Source organism: Bos javanicus, chromosome 11 (genome assembly GCF_032452875.1).
Source record: "Bos javanicus breed banteng chromosome 11, ARS-OSU_banteng_1.0, whole genome shotgun sequence".
In the NCBI taxonomy this organism is placed as follows: Eukaryota; Metazoa; Chordata; class Mammalia; order Artiodactyla; family Bovidae; genus Bos; species Bos javanicus.
The window spans coordinates 82,764,680-82,781,868 of NC_083878.1; the positions used below are offsets into that span (position 1 = coordinate 82,764,680).

The 17,189-nt window shown below is 40.1% G+C and overlaps 1 protein-coding gene across 2 annotated transcripts in view; it reads left to right on the forward strand.

Annotated features, from left to right (window-relative positions):
• Positions 1-17,189, forward strand: part of NBAS (NBAS subunit of NRZ tethering complex) — a 335,203-nt gene that overhangs the window by 162,991 nt on the left and 155,023 nt on the right. For both annotated transcript variants that reach the window (XM_061433269.1, XM_061433270.1), the window contains 5 exons: positions 3,472-3,584; positions 4,679-4,792; positions 10,550-10,663; positions 13,638-13,795; positions 14,608-14,697. In XM_061433269.1, coding sequence (XP_061289253.1) covers positions 3,472-3,584; positions 4,679-4,792; positions 10,550-10,663; positions 13,638-13,795; positions 14,608-14,697 — 589 coding nt within the window. The remainder of the gene's footprint in view (positions 1-3,471; positions 3,585-4,678; positions 4,793-10,549; positions 10,664-13,637; positions 13,796-14,607; positions 14,698-17,189) is intronic.

Here is a 17,189-nt window from a genome sequence, read left to right on the forward strand (position 1 = left end):
CTATTGGAAGAAATTCATGTGGTAGCCTGAAAATCCAGGTTCTGGAAAATTTTAGCACATTAGGTCATGTCTGTATCCTTTACATGGCTTCCAGTCTGCTTAGGGACAGGAGACCTGATTAGATAATAAAACCCAAAAGTCCCTTCCAAGTGGAAATTTATGGACTAGGGATTCTATTCTTCTCTTGGCCTGTTGTATAGGAAAGTTAGCATTCCTTTTTCTTGGTATTGATTCTTCAGATCAGATCAGATCAGTCGCCCAGTTGTGTCCGACTCTTTGCGACCCCATGAATCGCAGCACGCCAGGCCTCCTGTCCATCACCAACTCCTGGAGTTCACCCAGACTCACGTCCATCGAGTCAGTGATGCCATCCAGCCATCTCATCCTCTGTCGTCCCCTTCTCCTCCTGCCCCCAATCCCTCCCAGCATCAGAGTCTTTTCCAATGAGTCAGCTCTTCACATGAGGTGGCCAAAGTACTGGAGTTTCAGCTTTAGCATCATTCCTTCCAAAGAAATCCCAGGGCTGATCTCCTTCACAATGGACTGGTTGGATCTCTTTGCAGTCCAAGGGACTCTGAAGAGTCTTCTCCAACACCACACTTCAAAAGCATCAATTCTTCGGCGCTCAGCCTTCTTCACAGTCCAACTCTCACATCCATACATGACCACAGGAAAAACCATAGCCTTGACTAGACGGACCTTTGTTGGCAAAGTAATGTCTCTGCTTTTGAATATGCTATCTAGGTTGGTCATAACTTTCCTTCCAAGGAGTAAGCATCTTTTAATTTCATGGCTGCAGTCACCATCTGTAGTGATTTTGGAGCCCAGAAAAATAAAGTCTGACACTGTTTCCACTGTTTCCCCATCTATTTCCCATGAAGTGGTGGGACCGGATGCCATCATCTTCGTTCTTAGGAGCTTTTTTTTTTTTTTTTTCATGTAGAACTTTAGGCCTTTGCCTCTCTCAATGGCTTAACTATGTTGCCAGCTTTTTATTGTATATAATTTATCTTTCAAATGGCTATTTAGAATTTCTAAAAATTGTAATTGTTATTCTTTTCTCTTACATAAGGTTTCTGTCTTTTGTCTCAGACTTTGAAAGACCTTTAATTCCAAAGATCATTAAAGTCATTTTTCGTATTGTTTTCTTACTACTTAAGTTGTTTTATTTTTGCATTGAAATTTTAGGCTTATTAGGATTATTTTGGTGTAAAGATTGTGGTAGTTATTAAGTTACTTTTCCCCTCAAATGACTAGTAGTTGCTTCAACTCTAGCAAGACTTTTAAAGGTAACTTCCCTGCCCCACCCTCTGCCCTCCCTCCCCACCTCTGCCAGTGAAATCTTATTCAGAGTCATGTTTTCTCAAGGCATGTTATTAAACTTGACAAAGTTGTTTAAAATAGTTAGTAAATTTTTTCTCCTTTCCCAAGGGAAAGTATTTCTATTTCAGATGATGAAAATATCAAATAAAACAGGCTTTGAAACTGGGAGTTGTTTTTGACCTAAATCTTCTTGACAGATGCTCCTGGAGATCATTTTAAAACTATACTTGCAGTATTTTCCTTTCATCCATCTCCTCTCTCCTATGAAAGTGAAGTGAAAGTGTTAGTTGCTCAGCCGTGTCCAACTCTTTGCAACCCCGTGGACCATAGCCCGCCAGCCTCTGTTGTCCATGGAATTTCTCCTATAAGGACACACTTTAATTTTAAAAATGTCATATGTGTATAACGTTGCACCAACTGATTGTGACTTGTGAGCTCAGATATATTTAATTGTTCACAGTTTTATTGAAATAGAAAAAAGCCATCCATTCTTATTGATTAAATTATTATTTATTTACTAATTTTTTTAATTGAAGAAGCAATGCAGCCACGAGATAAAATATTCAAAAATACAGAAAGATAGCTATGGACAATGTCTTTCTCCTCATTATAGTTCCCCTATCTTTAATGCCTTCTATATTTTTAATTTATTTCCTGTGTATCCTTCTGGAATATCTTATTGAATATTACATTCTTCTTTCTTAGGTCACAGGTGCTTACTACTTGTACATACCTTTCTCTGTTTTGTTTTATTCACTCGGTATCTATATATAGGGTTTTTCTGTGTAAGTGCGTATTGGTTTGTTGCATTCTTTTTTGGTGGTTGTAGAATATTCCATTGTTTGATGTTTATATAGTTTATTTAATTAGTTCCTGATTTAGTGTCTTTTATTTCAAAAAGAGCCTATCTGTAGTATAAATTCCTAGAACTGGAATTCCTGTGTTCAAAGGTAAATTCAGTTGGAATTTTTGTAGTTACCATAAATAGGTTATATACTGTTTACCCTTGAACCAGTAGTATGTGTTAGTGCTTATCTGATTTAAATGCCTTAATTTTTTCAAGAAGATAGGCCCATATCTGTCAGTTGGTCATGTAGGTAGACACTGGCCTAGACATCTTCCTGTGATGGTCCAGGATCTTAGAATCATTAACTCTCATGGCCTGATCTCTGCCTGTCCTTTCTAGTCTCATGCCGCACTGTTCCTCTGCTGCTGCTGCTGCTAAGTCACTTGAGTCATGTCCAACTCTGTGCGACCCACAGACGGCCTCCCACCAGGCTCTGTCGTCCCTGGGATTCTCCAGGCAAGAACACTGGAGTGGGTTGCCATTTCCTTCTCCAATGCATGAAACTGAAAAGTGAAAGTGAAGTTGCTCAGTCGTGTCCGACTCTTAGCGACCCCATGGACTGCAGCCTACCAGGCTCCTCCATCCATGGGAGTTTCTAGCCAAGAGTACTGGAGTGGGGTGCCATTGCCTTCTCCGCACTGTTCCTCTATGTGCATCTTTCAGAAAATAGGTTTGTTGTTAACTAAAATTTATCAAGTATGCTTTCTCTGAGTTTGACAAAATTTGCTTAAAATCCTCCATAGGTATCACAAATTCTTAGATTATCAAATCACTGTCACTTACATTTATCTCAGTACTGCGTCAACAACTGATTGTTTCTGATCAGCAAAATGTCTCTTGTGCACTTTGTTAGGTTATTCTTTTTTCCTTTGAGAGACAAAGTTGTGACCGAAATCAAGACATTTCTGCTTTCCTTAGAAGAATAACTGGAAATTATACAAATTCCGTCTTTTTGCTTAATCCTTTTTAAATCATCATTATCTCTGGAGTCAACAGTAAACAGAGCACTAAGCCCGGAGCTAACGTACCTTGCTTTATCCTCTGATACCTTACGTGCTGTAACCTGCACAAATCACTCCTCTGAGCTTCAGTTTTGGCTTCCTTGCAAAGCAGGTGGTGATATTTCTCTGTCTCGCAGCCTTGCTGTGAGGATTAAGAAAGAGATCAGAAAGCCTCTAGCAGAATACCTGGAAGGGAGTTGGTGTCTGATAAATGTGTTGGATCTCTGTGTTGTCGATCATAGAAGGGCAGCTTAGCTGAACGTATGCTGCTTTTCCACTTTAAAAATGGTTTTGTCCTAGGTGCTGTTTACAGCTGATAACAGATCGACCTGCCGCCATTCAAGAGGAGCTCGATCTTATCCAGGCCCTGGGGTGCCTTGAAGAATTTGGGGTGAAGATCTTGCCTTTGCAAGGTGAGTTTTCTACTTAAGTGTTGCACTTTTATGAACTTATTTTGCATAAATTCACTAGTATTCCTGTTTAGGTGTCTAAATAAAGAGTACTTTTGGTCATTTAATCTGTTAGCAATAGGTTCTGCTCTCTGTCCCATTTTTCAGTGCCGTTATTACAGCAGTGAGGCTGTTGGATAAAAACAAAAAGAGAAATTGGGGATTACAGGTGAGAGTTTCACCTTTACATCAGTTTTCGATTGAAATTTATTCATTTCAGTTGCATAATTTATAAGTAGCTCTAAATGATAATAGTTTATTTCTTCTTATGCTTACTGTAGAATATTCTTTAATTGAATCCGTATTTTTTTTTTAACAGAGGGAATGACAGGAAATTGTTGTTTAGAGTTAAATTACTAACAGTGTGTTAGCATTGCTCAAGTTCTTTTACCTAAAGGTGGAAGTCAGATTAGTACCAGCCCAAACAAGTCATCTGTCCTTTTGGGACAGTGGGCATCTCCCAGTGTCCTGAGCCTCACCTGATAAGCAGGAGGGAGATTTTCTGTTGCTTCAAATCCTGCAACTCAGTGCCCTAAATGAAGTGAGTGTGTTTGGTGATTTGTGGTATGCTTGGCTAGTTTCCATGTCATCTCTGATCTTTATTCTTGAAAAGATTTTTATGTTTTTTATTGAAGTATAATTGACTGACAGTGTTGTGTTAGTTTCAGGTGTACAGCAGAGGGCTCTTATCTTTATTCTAACTCTGGAAATGTTCAGAATTGGAAGTGGGAGAGGTTTAGCTAAGTTCTTTTCATCTCTGGTTTTTGATAAGTTTTCACTGGAATTGTGTGTCTGGTGTTTTTTTTTTTTTTTTTTTTTAACTTCTAATATCATTGATCAGTGATAGTCTGTTACAGGTTCCTTGGTGTGTTTTATTGTATATTATCTATTCAGAGTCAACAATAACTTCATTATTTTTTTAAATTGCCTTTTACTTAATTCTTATTGATCTGGGGGTAAACACAGTTTTCACTTGGTTCATTTGCCTTAAATTAGGGAGGTCAGTGTACCTCCGTCGTGTCCCTGGTCACGAATCATCAGTGTGTCTTCCTTTGTAGTGCGATTGTGCTCTGATCGGATCGGCCTCGTCAAGGAGTGTATTTGCCAGTCCCCCACGTGCTACAAGCAGTCCACCAAGCTGCTGGGCCTTGCTGAGCTGCTGAGGGTAGCAGGTAAGTTTTGAAAGCTTAACTGCTGTGCACCATCCTAGGAAAACACTGGAATATGTGCTACTAGGTGTGAGAGGAGCTGCTTTTCAGCAAGGTTTTGTCTTTTCCAGCAAGATTGGCATGTTATTAATATGTGTTCCTATGTTGAGCTGCTTGGACCTCTGTCTTCTAAATGAAGGCAGACTTTTTTGGGGTTCCATGGTCATACAGGGTCAGAAAGAGAAGTCAGAGTTACCATTTATAACCAGAAAACTTAAAAAGTAGGACAAGGCAGCTCAACTAGTTCACCTTCAGTTTCCACATTTGGTGTAATATTTTCTTTTTAATATAAATTTATTTATTTTAATTGGAAGTTAATTACTTTACAATATTATATTGGTTTTGCCATACATCAACATGAATCCGCCACGGATATACACGTGTTCCCCATCCTGAACCCCCCTCCCACCTCCCTCCCCGTACCATCCCTCTTGGTCATCCCAATGTACCAGCCCCAAGCATCCTGTATCCTGCATCGAACCTGGACTGGCAATTCATTTCATATATGATATTATACGTGTTTCAATGCCATTCTCCCAAATCAACATTTTTGAACCTGAATAATTACTTAGAACAATTTGTGCATTTACTGTTTGGCCAGGTTTTCTCACGCATTGTCTCATTTCATTTTCTATTAAATGATGTTGATGTTTTCTTCCTGTTTTATGAGGGGATTTGAAGGTCAGAGAAGTTAAGGATCTTGCTCAGCAGGGTTAAGTAACAGAGCATTTCTGAGTCCATACTCCATGTGTCACATTGTTGTGCTTACCAGTCTTTTAACGTTTTTCTTTTGTATTTTTGACTCATCCAATGTGTATCTCACCTGATGGACATCTTCAAGTGAGTCCTCATCTTCTTAAACAGATTTTAAAGTGTGCAGCTTAAAATTTTCAAATCCAGCACAATTTTGTGACAAATACCTTCCCATTTCAACTAAAAGAATGAAAATGAGCCCACCCGCTGACTCGAAACACCAGCTGTCTATACTGGACATGTCTGTTGGTTTGCTAAGTGGTCTTCCTTTGGGACCCCGTCCCTCTCCCAGTGGAGACTTGCCAGTCAAGATGCTTTGCCACAGTTGTTGGCACTGTCGTCCTGCCAGTACCTCCTGTCCACCTGCCAGTGCAGAGATGACCGTGCAACTCAAGAAAAACCAATCAAAATCTTTCCTGATGTTTGATATATAAACACAGGAAGACAGAAGCACATTCTTCTTTTCTAAATTAAATTCGTAAGGATACAACCTTAGGGATGCTGGCAGTCATTTGTCTGATCAGTTTTCTGAAAATGAATCCATTTGAGAGAAGGAAAACGCCCCAGTGGCAGTCTACATGCCTCAAGATCTAGTCCTGCCTGAAGATGGCTTTTAACCCCAGAAATTGTTTTTAATTAAAATGGGGTTAAATTCCATGTTTAGCTTTAAAAAAGTAAAGAGGATTTTGTTTATATTTTGAGCTTTAAGTAAATATATATATATGTATATGTATATTTGGTAGACACATTTATGTTTTAAAATCGAAATAGGACTCTTCTTCTTAAGGCTTTATAGTTTTAGTATATTTTATTGTGTCAGATGTCCTTTTCTAGCCTATCTGAAAGCGTAACACTAGCATTTTTACCTCTGGCCTTGGAGATGTGTGCGGATATCCCTTGGGGGCCAGGCAGCCATCGGGAGGTATCTTGGAAGGTGGCAGAGAAGTTGAGCATGGGGTCTGAAGACTGGTCCTGTCCTTACTCTCCTATTCATTTGCTAAGTGACTTAAGCTTCAGCTTCTGGAAAATAGGAATGCACCCCCTGTTTTAAGTCTAGATTATGAGACTCACACGAGTTAATACATACGAAAGCATTTTGTAAACTTGAAAGCACTCTGATCATCAGGGAAGAATTTCTTAAGGATCCAGTCATAGACACTAATGAAGCAGTCAGGGATGCTGTCTACATTTTCCATGTACCTGCCTACTACTGTTAATTTCCATTTTCATCCCTGTGACACTGACCTAAAAATAGGAATATCAGTGATCAAGATAAGCCTGCATTTTTAATGGTATGAACATTACTCTTCAGTCCTGCCGAGTACATTTGTGTGGAACACCTGGTGTTCAAATGGCTTTTCTTTGCTGCAGCTATTTTAGTTCTCCTATTTGGAACCATCTCAACTTGACCACCTCTGTTTCACAAAGTTGAATGTGGAATCTGTGTTATAACTTCAGTCCAGTATCATTAAAGGAGAAGACTAGTATCCATATTTCATTCAACATGGTGCTTTTATCGTGAGCCCCCTGAGTGCACGTAATAGCTACTGTGTATCCGTGACTGCTGTGTGCCAGCTCCCTTCTGTGCCCTTTTAACACACTGGCTCTTCTGCTGTTCACTGCAGGCTCTCCTTACTGGCATTTTACAGATGGGGAAATAGAGGCCCCAGAGAGGAAAGTAATACCACTTTGTCAGGTACTTTGGATACAGAGTTCTATTACACACCTGCTGCCCTCTGGGAATTTAGCATCTTAGAGGGCTGCAGAAGCAGAGAACTGTGTTGCATAATGGGGTATGAGGGTAGTCCACGGCTTCTGTAAACAGATGTTAGAGAATCCAAAAGACAATTGTAATATTTAGCTGGGGGCGGAGTGGTGTTAAGAAAGGAATCACAGGCAGGTAACATGTATCTGAAGCTTACAGAATGCTGCGGTTATTTATTGCTGCTTTACAAACCACCCTGAAACCTAGCAGCTTAAAATAACAACAGTCATGTCTTCTTATCTCTCCCGGTTCTGAAGGTTGACTGGGCAGTTCAGGGTCTTTTATGAAACTGCAGTCAGATATAGCAGTTAGGGCTGTGCTTATCTCAAAGACTGCTTTGTTCACATGTCTGGCACCTGGGCTGAGAAGATTGAAAAAGCTGGGGGCTGGAGTAGCTCGGGCTTTCTCTTCTCTATGTGGTTTCTCCTTACCATCTTTCCTTATGTTGTTGTCAGACTACCTGGATTTCTTATGTGGTGGCCTAGGGCTCCCAGACCCAGTATCCCAAGTTCAGTTCAGTTCAGTTCAGTCACACAGTCGTGTCTGACTCTTTGTGACCCCATGCATCGCAGCACGCCAGGCCTCCCTGTCCATCACCAACTCCCAGAGTCTACCCAAACTCATCTCCATTGATTCGGTTATACCATCCAGCCATCTCATCCTCTGTCGTCCCCTTTTCCTCCTGCCCTCAATCCCTCCCAGCATCAGGGTCTTTTCCAATGAGCCAACTCTTTGCATGAGGTGGCCAGAGTATTGGAGTTTCAGCTTCAGCATCAGTCCATCCAATGAACACCCAGGACTGATCTCCTTTAGGATGGACTGGTTGGATCTCCTTGCAGTCCAAGGGACTCTCAAGAGTCTTCTCCAACACCACACTTCAAAAGCATCAATTCTTCGGCGCTCAGCCTTCTTAACAGTCCAGCTTTCACATCCATACATGACCACAGGAAAAACCATAGTCTTGACTAGACGAACGTTTGTTGGCAAAGTAATGTCTCTGCTTTTGAATATGCTATCTAGGATTGTCATAGCTTTCCTTCCAAGGAGTAAGAGTCTTTTAATTTCATGGCTGCAATCACCATCTACAGTGATTTTGGGGCCCCCAAAAATAAAATCTGACACTGTTTCCACTGTTTTCCCATCTATTTCTCATAAAGTGATGGGACTGGATGCCATGATCTTAGTTTTCTGAATGTTGAGCTTTAAGCCAACTTTTTCACTCTCCTCTTTCACTTTCATCAAGAGGCTTTTTAGTTCCTTTTCACTTTCTGACATAAGGGTGGTGTCATCTGCGTATCTGAGGTTATTGATATTTCTCCCAGCAATCTTGATTCCACCTTGTGCTTCTTCCAGCCCAGCGTTTCTCATGATGTACTCTGCATAGATGAGAAACCAACAAAAGTTTCATGACATTTTGCTGTAATTTAGCTTTGGAATTTGGGCCACTTCATCTCTAATGTGTCTTATTCACAGAAGCAGTCACACAGGCCCTCCCAAATTTAAGGGAAATATTTATAGGCTCCACTTGAAGTTGACTGGGCTTGGGTGAGCCTGAGATGGCTTCCACAGCTGTTGGAACAGGCCTGCATTACTCTCTGGCTGGTGGTCAGAAGCCTCAGCCCCTTGCCCCGGGGAGCTCTCCATGGGGTTTCTCGAGCATCTTCTCAACAAGGCGACTCCTGGCTTTCTCCTGGGGCAATTGATCCAGAGAGCAGGGCAGAGCCTTTAGTGCTTTTTTACAACCTCCTCTTGGAGGTCAGTCACCATCGTTTACAGCTGACTCTGTTAGAAATAAATCACTAGCCATCCCCATTCAAGGGGAGAAGCAGTAAGCTCCATCTTTAGAAGGGAGTACCAAAGAATTTGTGGACATAGTTTAAATTATATTTCATATATTCAAAGTTTTGTCCTGCTACCCTTAGTATTTTCTTCAAACTAAACATTTAGACCATTTTCTTTAGTAGATTCCTAGTCTGGTTCTAGTGCTGGCTCTTCTCCCTATGAACTTGGTTTTCTTTGTAGGACTTTTCTAGAATCATTGTTTTCAAGCTTGTTTTTGGTTATGCTTTTTCTTTTAACCACCTGCTCAGATCACCTGATACATAAACTAACTTTCTCACAATGAAACTATAAAATTTAAATCCATTTTACTTTGTATTTATGGTTTTTATCTTTTTATTTGTCATTATTGATTAGAATTAGGACATTCAAATATGAGAATAAATAGGAAACATGTTTAAATTCCCTGTTTGGAGGAAAACTTTTCCTCTACCTACCTACGTCAGAATGGCTGTTCTGGGGCTGGTATATCTGTATTTTACTGAAGTATCACAGATCTACAGTGTTGTATTAGTGTACAGTGGAGTGATCCAGTTATAAATGTACACATATTCATTCTTTTTTAGATTCTTTTCTCATATAGATTATCACGGAATGTTGAGTAGAGTTTCATTTGCCATAAAGTAGGTCCTTGTTGGTTATGTATCTTACATATAATAGTGTGTATGTGTTCATCTCAGGTTTCTCATTTATTCCTCCCTACCGAGTTTGTTTTTGTTATCTGTTAGTCTGTTTTTGTTCTGTAATAATTTCATTTCTTTTCTTTTTTTAAAAAAATTGGATTCCATGTCTGCATGGTATCATAAGATGTTTGTCCTTGTCCTACTTCACTCAGTGTGACGATTTCTAGGTCCATCTGTGTTGCTGCAAATGGCATTATTTCATTCTCTTTTATGGCTGAATAATATTCCCTTGTATCTGTGTACCTCATCTTCTTTATCCATTCCTCTGTTGATAGACATTTAGGTTGCTTCCATGGCTTGGCTACAGTGAACATGGGGGTGCAGGCAGGCTTTTGGTTTATGGTTTTCTGTGGATACATGTCCAGCAGTGGGATTGATGGATCATATGATAGTTTTATTTTTACTTTTTTAAGGAACCTCCGTACTGTTCTCCACAACGGTTGTACCAATTTATATTTTGTATGGGGCCGATATTAATCATTGATCACTTTGGAGAGAGAATTTCATGATTAATAACTAGACTGAAAGGTCTAAGTGGCCTTGACCTTTTGTCCTGTTGTCTTATAAAAATCTTTCTAATCTCTGTTTTTCATTTGAGAATTAATTAGAAAAATAGACTTAAGGAACTCCTCTATCCATTGATACTGCCCCAAACAGTAAGTTGTTTGCATGTGTTTTTAGGTGAAGACCCAGAAGAAAGGCGTGGACAGGTTCTCATCCTTCTAGTGGAGCAGGCACTGCGTTTCCATGACTACAAAGCTGCTAATGTGCATTGTCAGGAGCTGATGGCCACAGGTGAAGTAGACACCACTTAACACTTTGCTCATGTTTTTTTTTTGCTCATGTTCTGACTCATGGAAGAGATCTCTTTTGAAATCACTTGGTCTAATTGGTAAGCCAGCCACACTGTGTTCATAGGCCTTGGGAGATGTTTTGTGAGCACTGATAAGTAGGTATTCCATGTGCTTGTATATTACTGTAAATACTTTACTGGGCTCAAGGGGTTACGTTTTATCTGGGATATGGTTGCTTTCCATTCCATATTAAAAGTAGGCTCATAATTTTAATAGCAATTTTATGTAAAATATTTTAATTTTAAAATATTACAAAATATGTAAATGTTTTTTATGTATTTGACATATAATAGAAAAAATTTCAAATTTGAAATATCTGTAATTTGTGACTACATTGTCTGTATTTCTATCCTTTAATTTCTTTAAAAGATCACAAAATGCTTTTCGAATTTGAGCAGTTGGGAAGTAGCTTGCCACTGATATTGAAATTATAACTCAAGTCTCTGGAGGGTAAGCAGGTTGTATTGTGGAATAATTTCTCTATGAAAGAGCACATTCCCCAGAGGACTAGCCAGGAATGTTGTCTTGTCATAGGCTCTGGGCTAAATGATCTGCTTTTTGCAGTTGTGCCTGAGTATGTGGAAACTCAGGCACACTTAGCTGTTTACCCACTGCCTGTGCATGGCTAACGATGCAGTGCTTTACTTTGTGATACCTCCTGGTGTTGCACACTGATGATTTGTATATTTGCTGTATACTGGTAAAATAAATGATTATTCTGACACTTGTTAAAAGGAGTAAGGAAGACTTTATTCAGGACTTTTGTAACGGAAGAGAAATCAGGCTCAACTCCAAATACAGAAGAGACAGCTGGGAATTTATCACCGAGGATCAGGTTAAGGGGACCAACAATGGTTGAAAAATTATGGTGATGAGACATCCGGGATAGGGGCATTTGTACTAAACTGACTTACTGGTGGCACGCCAGGGTGATCAGATACAAAGGGTGGGAGATTCTCTTTAAACTGACTTGGCAGGATTCTTGACTGAAACTGGATTATAATAGGTTCAACAAAGGCTGGGCCAAGGTAGAGGTCTCGTTTAAAAGAGGACTCAGAGAAGCCTGAGTGAAGTTTGGTCAAGGAGAGAGTTTGGTGATACATCTGTGAAAATGTTGAAAACTGGATAAAAGCTTAACACTTTACAACCTCAGCATTGGAAAACTGGTTTCATGGAAAAACTGTCAGATATTAACCTAGTGATTGTGCACCACTTAAATCACTGCAGATGGTGACTGCAGCCATGATATTAAAAGACGCTTACTCCTTGGAAGGAAAGTTATGACCAACCTAGATAGCATATTCAAAAGCAGAGACGTTACTTTGCCAACAAAGGTTCGTCTAGTCAAGGCTATGGTTTTTCCAGTGGTATGTATGGATGTGAGAGTTGGACTGTGAAGAAGGCTGAGCGCCGAAGAATTGATGCTTTTTAAAGTGTGGTGTTGGAGAAGGCTCTTGAGAGTCCCTTGGACTGCAAGGAGATCCAACCAGTCCATTGTGAAGGAGATCAGCCCTGGGATTTCTTTGGAAGGAATGATGCTAAAGCTGAAACTCCAGTACTTTGGCCACCTCATGCAAAGAGTTGACTCATTGGAAAAGACTGATGCTGGGAGGGATTGGGGGCAGGAGGAGAAGGGGATGACAGAGGATGAGATGGCTAGATGGTATCACCAACTTGATAGACATGAGTTTGAGTGAACTCCAGGAGTTGGTGATGGACAGGGAGGCCTGGCATACTGCGATTCATGGGGTCACAAAGAGTCGGACACGACTGAGCGACTGAACTGAACTGAACTGAAGTTCAGAATAGTTATGCTATTCTGGAAAATCATTGTCTTAGTTCACTATCATTTACTTAGAGAGCTTTGTATTAAGTTTATTCCTATAAGGATAGTACTTGGATTAATTCTGACTTTGTATATTTAGAGAAATTATCCTGGGCCAAGGCCTTTGTACTTAGAAATAAGACCTACTTTCTAACTGGATGTCCTTCAAATAAGAATGAAAATGCATTTTAAGAGTTTAGAGCATAACTTGCATAGGGCAAAGCCCTCTGCCGAGAGTCAGACTCAGTGTATTTTTGGCACTGTCCCTGGACCTCTGTCTTCATGTGTGAAGTGGATGATTCTTTGTAGCTTTCCACAATAATTTATCTTTTTCTAGAACTTTGCAGTGTATAAACTGCTTTTAAGTACAGTTTTTTAAAAAATAAAGATTGTTTAATCTTTACAGTCTTCCCTTAACAACCTTCCTTAGTGGTTCAGATGGTAAAGAATCTGCCTGCAATGATGGAGACCTGGGTTCAATCCCTGGGTTGGGAAGATCACCTGGAGAAGGGAACAGCTATCCGTTCCAGTATTCTGGCTTGGAGAATTACATGGACTGTACAGTCTATGGGGTTGCATAGAGTCAGATACAACTGAGCAACTTTCAATTTCACTTTACAACCAAGGGAAAGAGGAATTACTATTATTTTTGTTTTTTTTGCGGTGGTGAGGGATGATGATGTTTGGACCTTTCTCAAGCTCACACAGTGCTTGGTCCACACTCAGTTCTTTCTGAATTCAGATACTCAGTCGTTTTTACTCAACATCAAATCTTAGTAAATTATCTGTAGTCATTGTCAGGTTGAAGATAATTTACTATTTGTAGTCATTTTCATCTGAAATTTAACATAGTTTATCAGAAAAACTTGTCTGGAGCGCTGCTGAACTTTCTGGATAATACACTCACCTAATATTTCTTTTCTGTTTTAGATCATTGTGTTTTTCTGCTTATATAATGATACATATCACTATGACTGACTTTGCTTTGGTAACATAAGACCTCAGTAAAAAGCCATTACGTTTTTCAAGTTGGATTGAAAATTTCTTTCTTCTAGTGAAAATCAGTTTGTTTTTCTTGCCCATTTTTCAGGTTACTCTAAAAGCTGGGATGTTTGTAGCCAGTTAGCACAATCAGAAGGTTACCAGGACTTGGCCACTCGGCAAGAGCTCATGGCTTTTGCTCTGACACATTGCCCTCCCAGCAGCATTGAACTTCTTTTAGCTGCCAGCAGCTCTCTGAAGACAGAAGTAAGTCTCCCAATAAAGTAAATCCTGAACTGTATCAAGTGTATTTTGTTGGGTCTGTGGATCTTGGGTTTGTGCTTTTTTTATTTTACCAATAATATGAAAATTTTAATTTATGGAAAAAATAGTTTGTTACTTACAAATTTGAAGATATTAAGCTATAAAATAGTGTTGTTGGCTTTATTCCAGTAAAGAAAGGCTACAGTTATGAGAAATAAGAGAATAGTATTAGGAAACAATTTATTGAATATAATGGGGAACATTAGTATTGTCAAGAACAAAATATTTAAGAGGAGGTCCTGTGTAGTATACTGGAAACCATGTGAGTTAAAACCGGTGGTGACACCATCCCCTTAGAAGCTCTTTGGAAATAGCAGGGTGTGGGCTTTGGTTGGAGAGAAGCTCAGTTTCCTAAAATTCACAGGCTAGATCTGCATCAGGGGGATGTTAGGCCAGTTGTAAAACGCATGTGAAGAATTCTGGAATTCATATTTTTATCTCCTGGCCATTCATTACATTGTACATCAGGTTTCCCACAGTTAATTCCGCTCCTGAAACGGTGGTTGCATCCTTGGGAAGGTGTTCATGGAGCCCTGAAGTCAGCCTGTTACCACTAGGAGATGCTCCTGAAACTGTGGTTGCATCCTTGGGAAGGTGTTCATGAAGCCCTGAAGTCAGCCTGTTACCACTAGGAGATTGCACTTTTTTGTTTGTTTTTCCCCCTTGAAAGAATGCTTTTTAAGTTTCAAGTCTACATTGTAAAATGAGGCAAATTTAAAAACAATTCTGTTACAATATATAGTGTTCTTTTTCAGATTCTTTATCAAAGAGTGAATTTTCAAATCCATCCAGAAGGAGGGGAGAGTATCAATATGTCACCATTGATGAGTAAAGCACTGCAAGAGGTGAGTCTGGGTGAGAGGGAGGAGTTTGAAAGGTGCTTGTGAGAGGAATGAAACAGTTATCTCACACTGTATGTGTGGTATGTGTAGACTGTTCTTTTTAGCTTTGTGTGTCTGTGTGAAATGTAGCATTCATATCAGTTCAGTTCAGTCGCTCAGTCGTGTCCGACTCTTTGCGACCCCGTGGACTGCAGCACGCCAGGCCTCCCTGTCCCTCACCAACTCCTGGATTCGTATGGAAAAATGTATAAAACAAAGATGTCCATCTTAATAAAGTATCATAAAGAAAACATACACAAACCCATCACACAGATAAATAGCTCATGACAAGCCTTCCCCTGCACACCCTTCTAACTCTTTGCTGTCCTTCCAGAGATCCTGACTCATCGTGATAACCAGATCCAAGTGTGTTCTGTTCTTCTTTTAAAGTAATTTAGAAACCTATAACACCCATCCCAGAGTGGTAGTTTAATTTTAGCTGTTTTTGCACTGTATAGAAATAATTACATTCAGTATTACATTTGTGAGGTTTATCCATGCTATTGTAAGTACTGCAGTCGATCTTATTGTTACTGCGGTATACAGATTAATTGCTATATGCATACATTCCAGTTTATCCTTTCTAATACTGACTGACACTGGTTTATTTTCCATTTTGGTACTGACATAATGCTGTATCATCACTGTGTAGTGTTCCTGGTGCACATGTACAGACTTGGAGGTGTGTGTTGTCAGATAAGTGTGTTTGTTCAACCCCAGTTGATAGTCCCAATGCCAAAGAATGCTTAAACTACTGCACAATTGCACTCATCTCACACGCTAGTAAAGTAATGCTCAAAATTCTCCAAGCCAGGCTTCAGCAATATGTGAACTGTGAACTTCCTGATGTTCAAGCTGGTTTTAGAAAAGGCAGAGGAACGAGAGATCAAATTGCCAACATCCGCTGGATCATCGAAAAAGCAAGAGAGTTCCAGAAAAACATCTATTTCTGCTTTATTGACTATGCCAAAGCCTTTGACTGTGTGGATCACAATAAACTGTGGAAAATTCTGAAAGACTTGGGAATACCAGACCACCTGACCTGCCTCTTGAGAAATTTGTATGCAGGTCAGGAAGCAATAGATAGAACTGGACGTGGAACAACAGACTGGTTCCAAATAGGAAAAGGAGTTCGTCAAGGCTGTATATTGTCACCCTGCTTATTTAACTTATATGCAGAGTACATCATGAGAAACACTGGACTGGGAGAAACACAAGTTGGAATCAAGATTGCCAGGAGAAATATCAATAACCTCAGATATGCAGATGACACCACCCTTATGGCAGAAAGTAAAGAGGAACTCAAAAGCCTCTTGATGAAAGTGAAAGTGGAGAGTGAAAAAGTTGGCTTAAAGCTCAACATTCAGAAAACGAAGATCATGGCATCCGGTCCCATCACTTCATGGGAAGTAGATGGGGAAACAGTGGAAACAGTGTTAGACTTTATTTTCTGGGCTCCAAAATCCCTACAGATGGTGACTGCAGCCATGACATTAAAAGACGCTGACTCCTTGGAAGGAAAATTATGACCAACCTAGATAGCATATTCAAAAGCAGAGACATTACTTTGCTAACAAAGGTTCGTCTAGTCAAGGCTATGGTTTTTCCTGTGGTCATGTATGGATGTGAGAGTTGGACTGTGAAGAAGGCTGAGCGCCGAAGAATTGATGCTTTTGAAGTGTGGTGTTGGAGAAGGCTCTTGAGAGTCCCTTGGACTGCAAGGAGATCCAACCAGTCCATTGTAAAGGAGATCAACCCTGGGATTTCTTTGGAAGGAATGTTGCTAAAGCTGAAACTCCAATACTTTGGCCACCTCATGTGAAGAGTTGACTCATTGGAAAAGAGTCTGATGCTGGGAGGGATTGGGGGCAGGAGGAGAAGGGGATGACAGAGGATGAGATGGCTGGATGGCATCACTGACTTGATGGACGTGAGTCTGAGTGAACTCCGGGAGTTGGTGATGGACAGGGAGGCCTGGCGTGCTGTGATTCATGGGGTCGCAAAGAGTTGGACACGACTGAGCGACTGATATGATCTGATCTGATGATTCTCTTGAATGGTTTTACCCATTGCACACTCAGCAGCCGAGTCTGGGATTGCCATTTGCTCCCATCCAGGTAGTGCCAACTACTTTGGCATGGGTAGTTGTCAAAACTTTACCTCTTAAGTGTTTTGAGATACCTGTTTATGCTTTTGATTTGCATTTTTCTGGTTGCTGGTGAGATGAACTTAACTCAGAGGGGAGCCTCTTTTGTGAGGTTCCTTGTTCAATTCCCTTGTCCATTTTCTGTTGAATTTTAGTCCTTTTTCTCTTTCCTCATTGAAATTCTTAGGAATAAAATTTGTCTGGAGTCATTAAGTATTAATATGTATGAATCTCAGGAGAGCTGGTCCTGGGAAAGGAAGGAGGAGGTGTGTACTCACCAATACCTCTTTAGCTGTTTAACCTTTGCTCC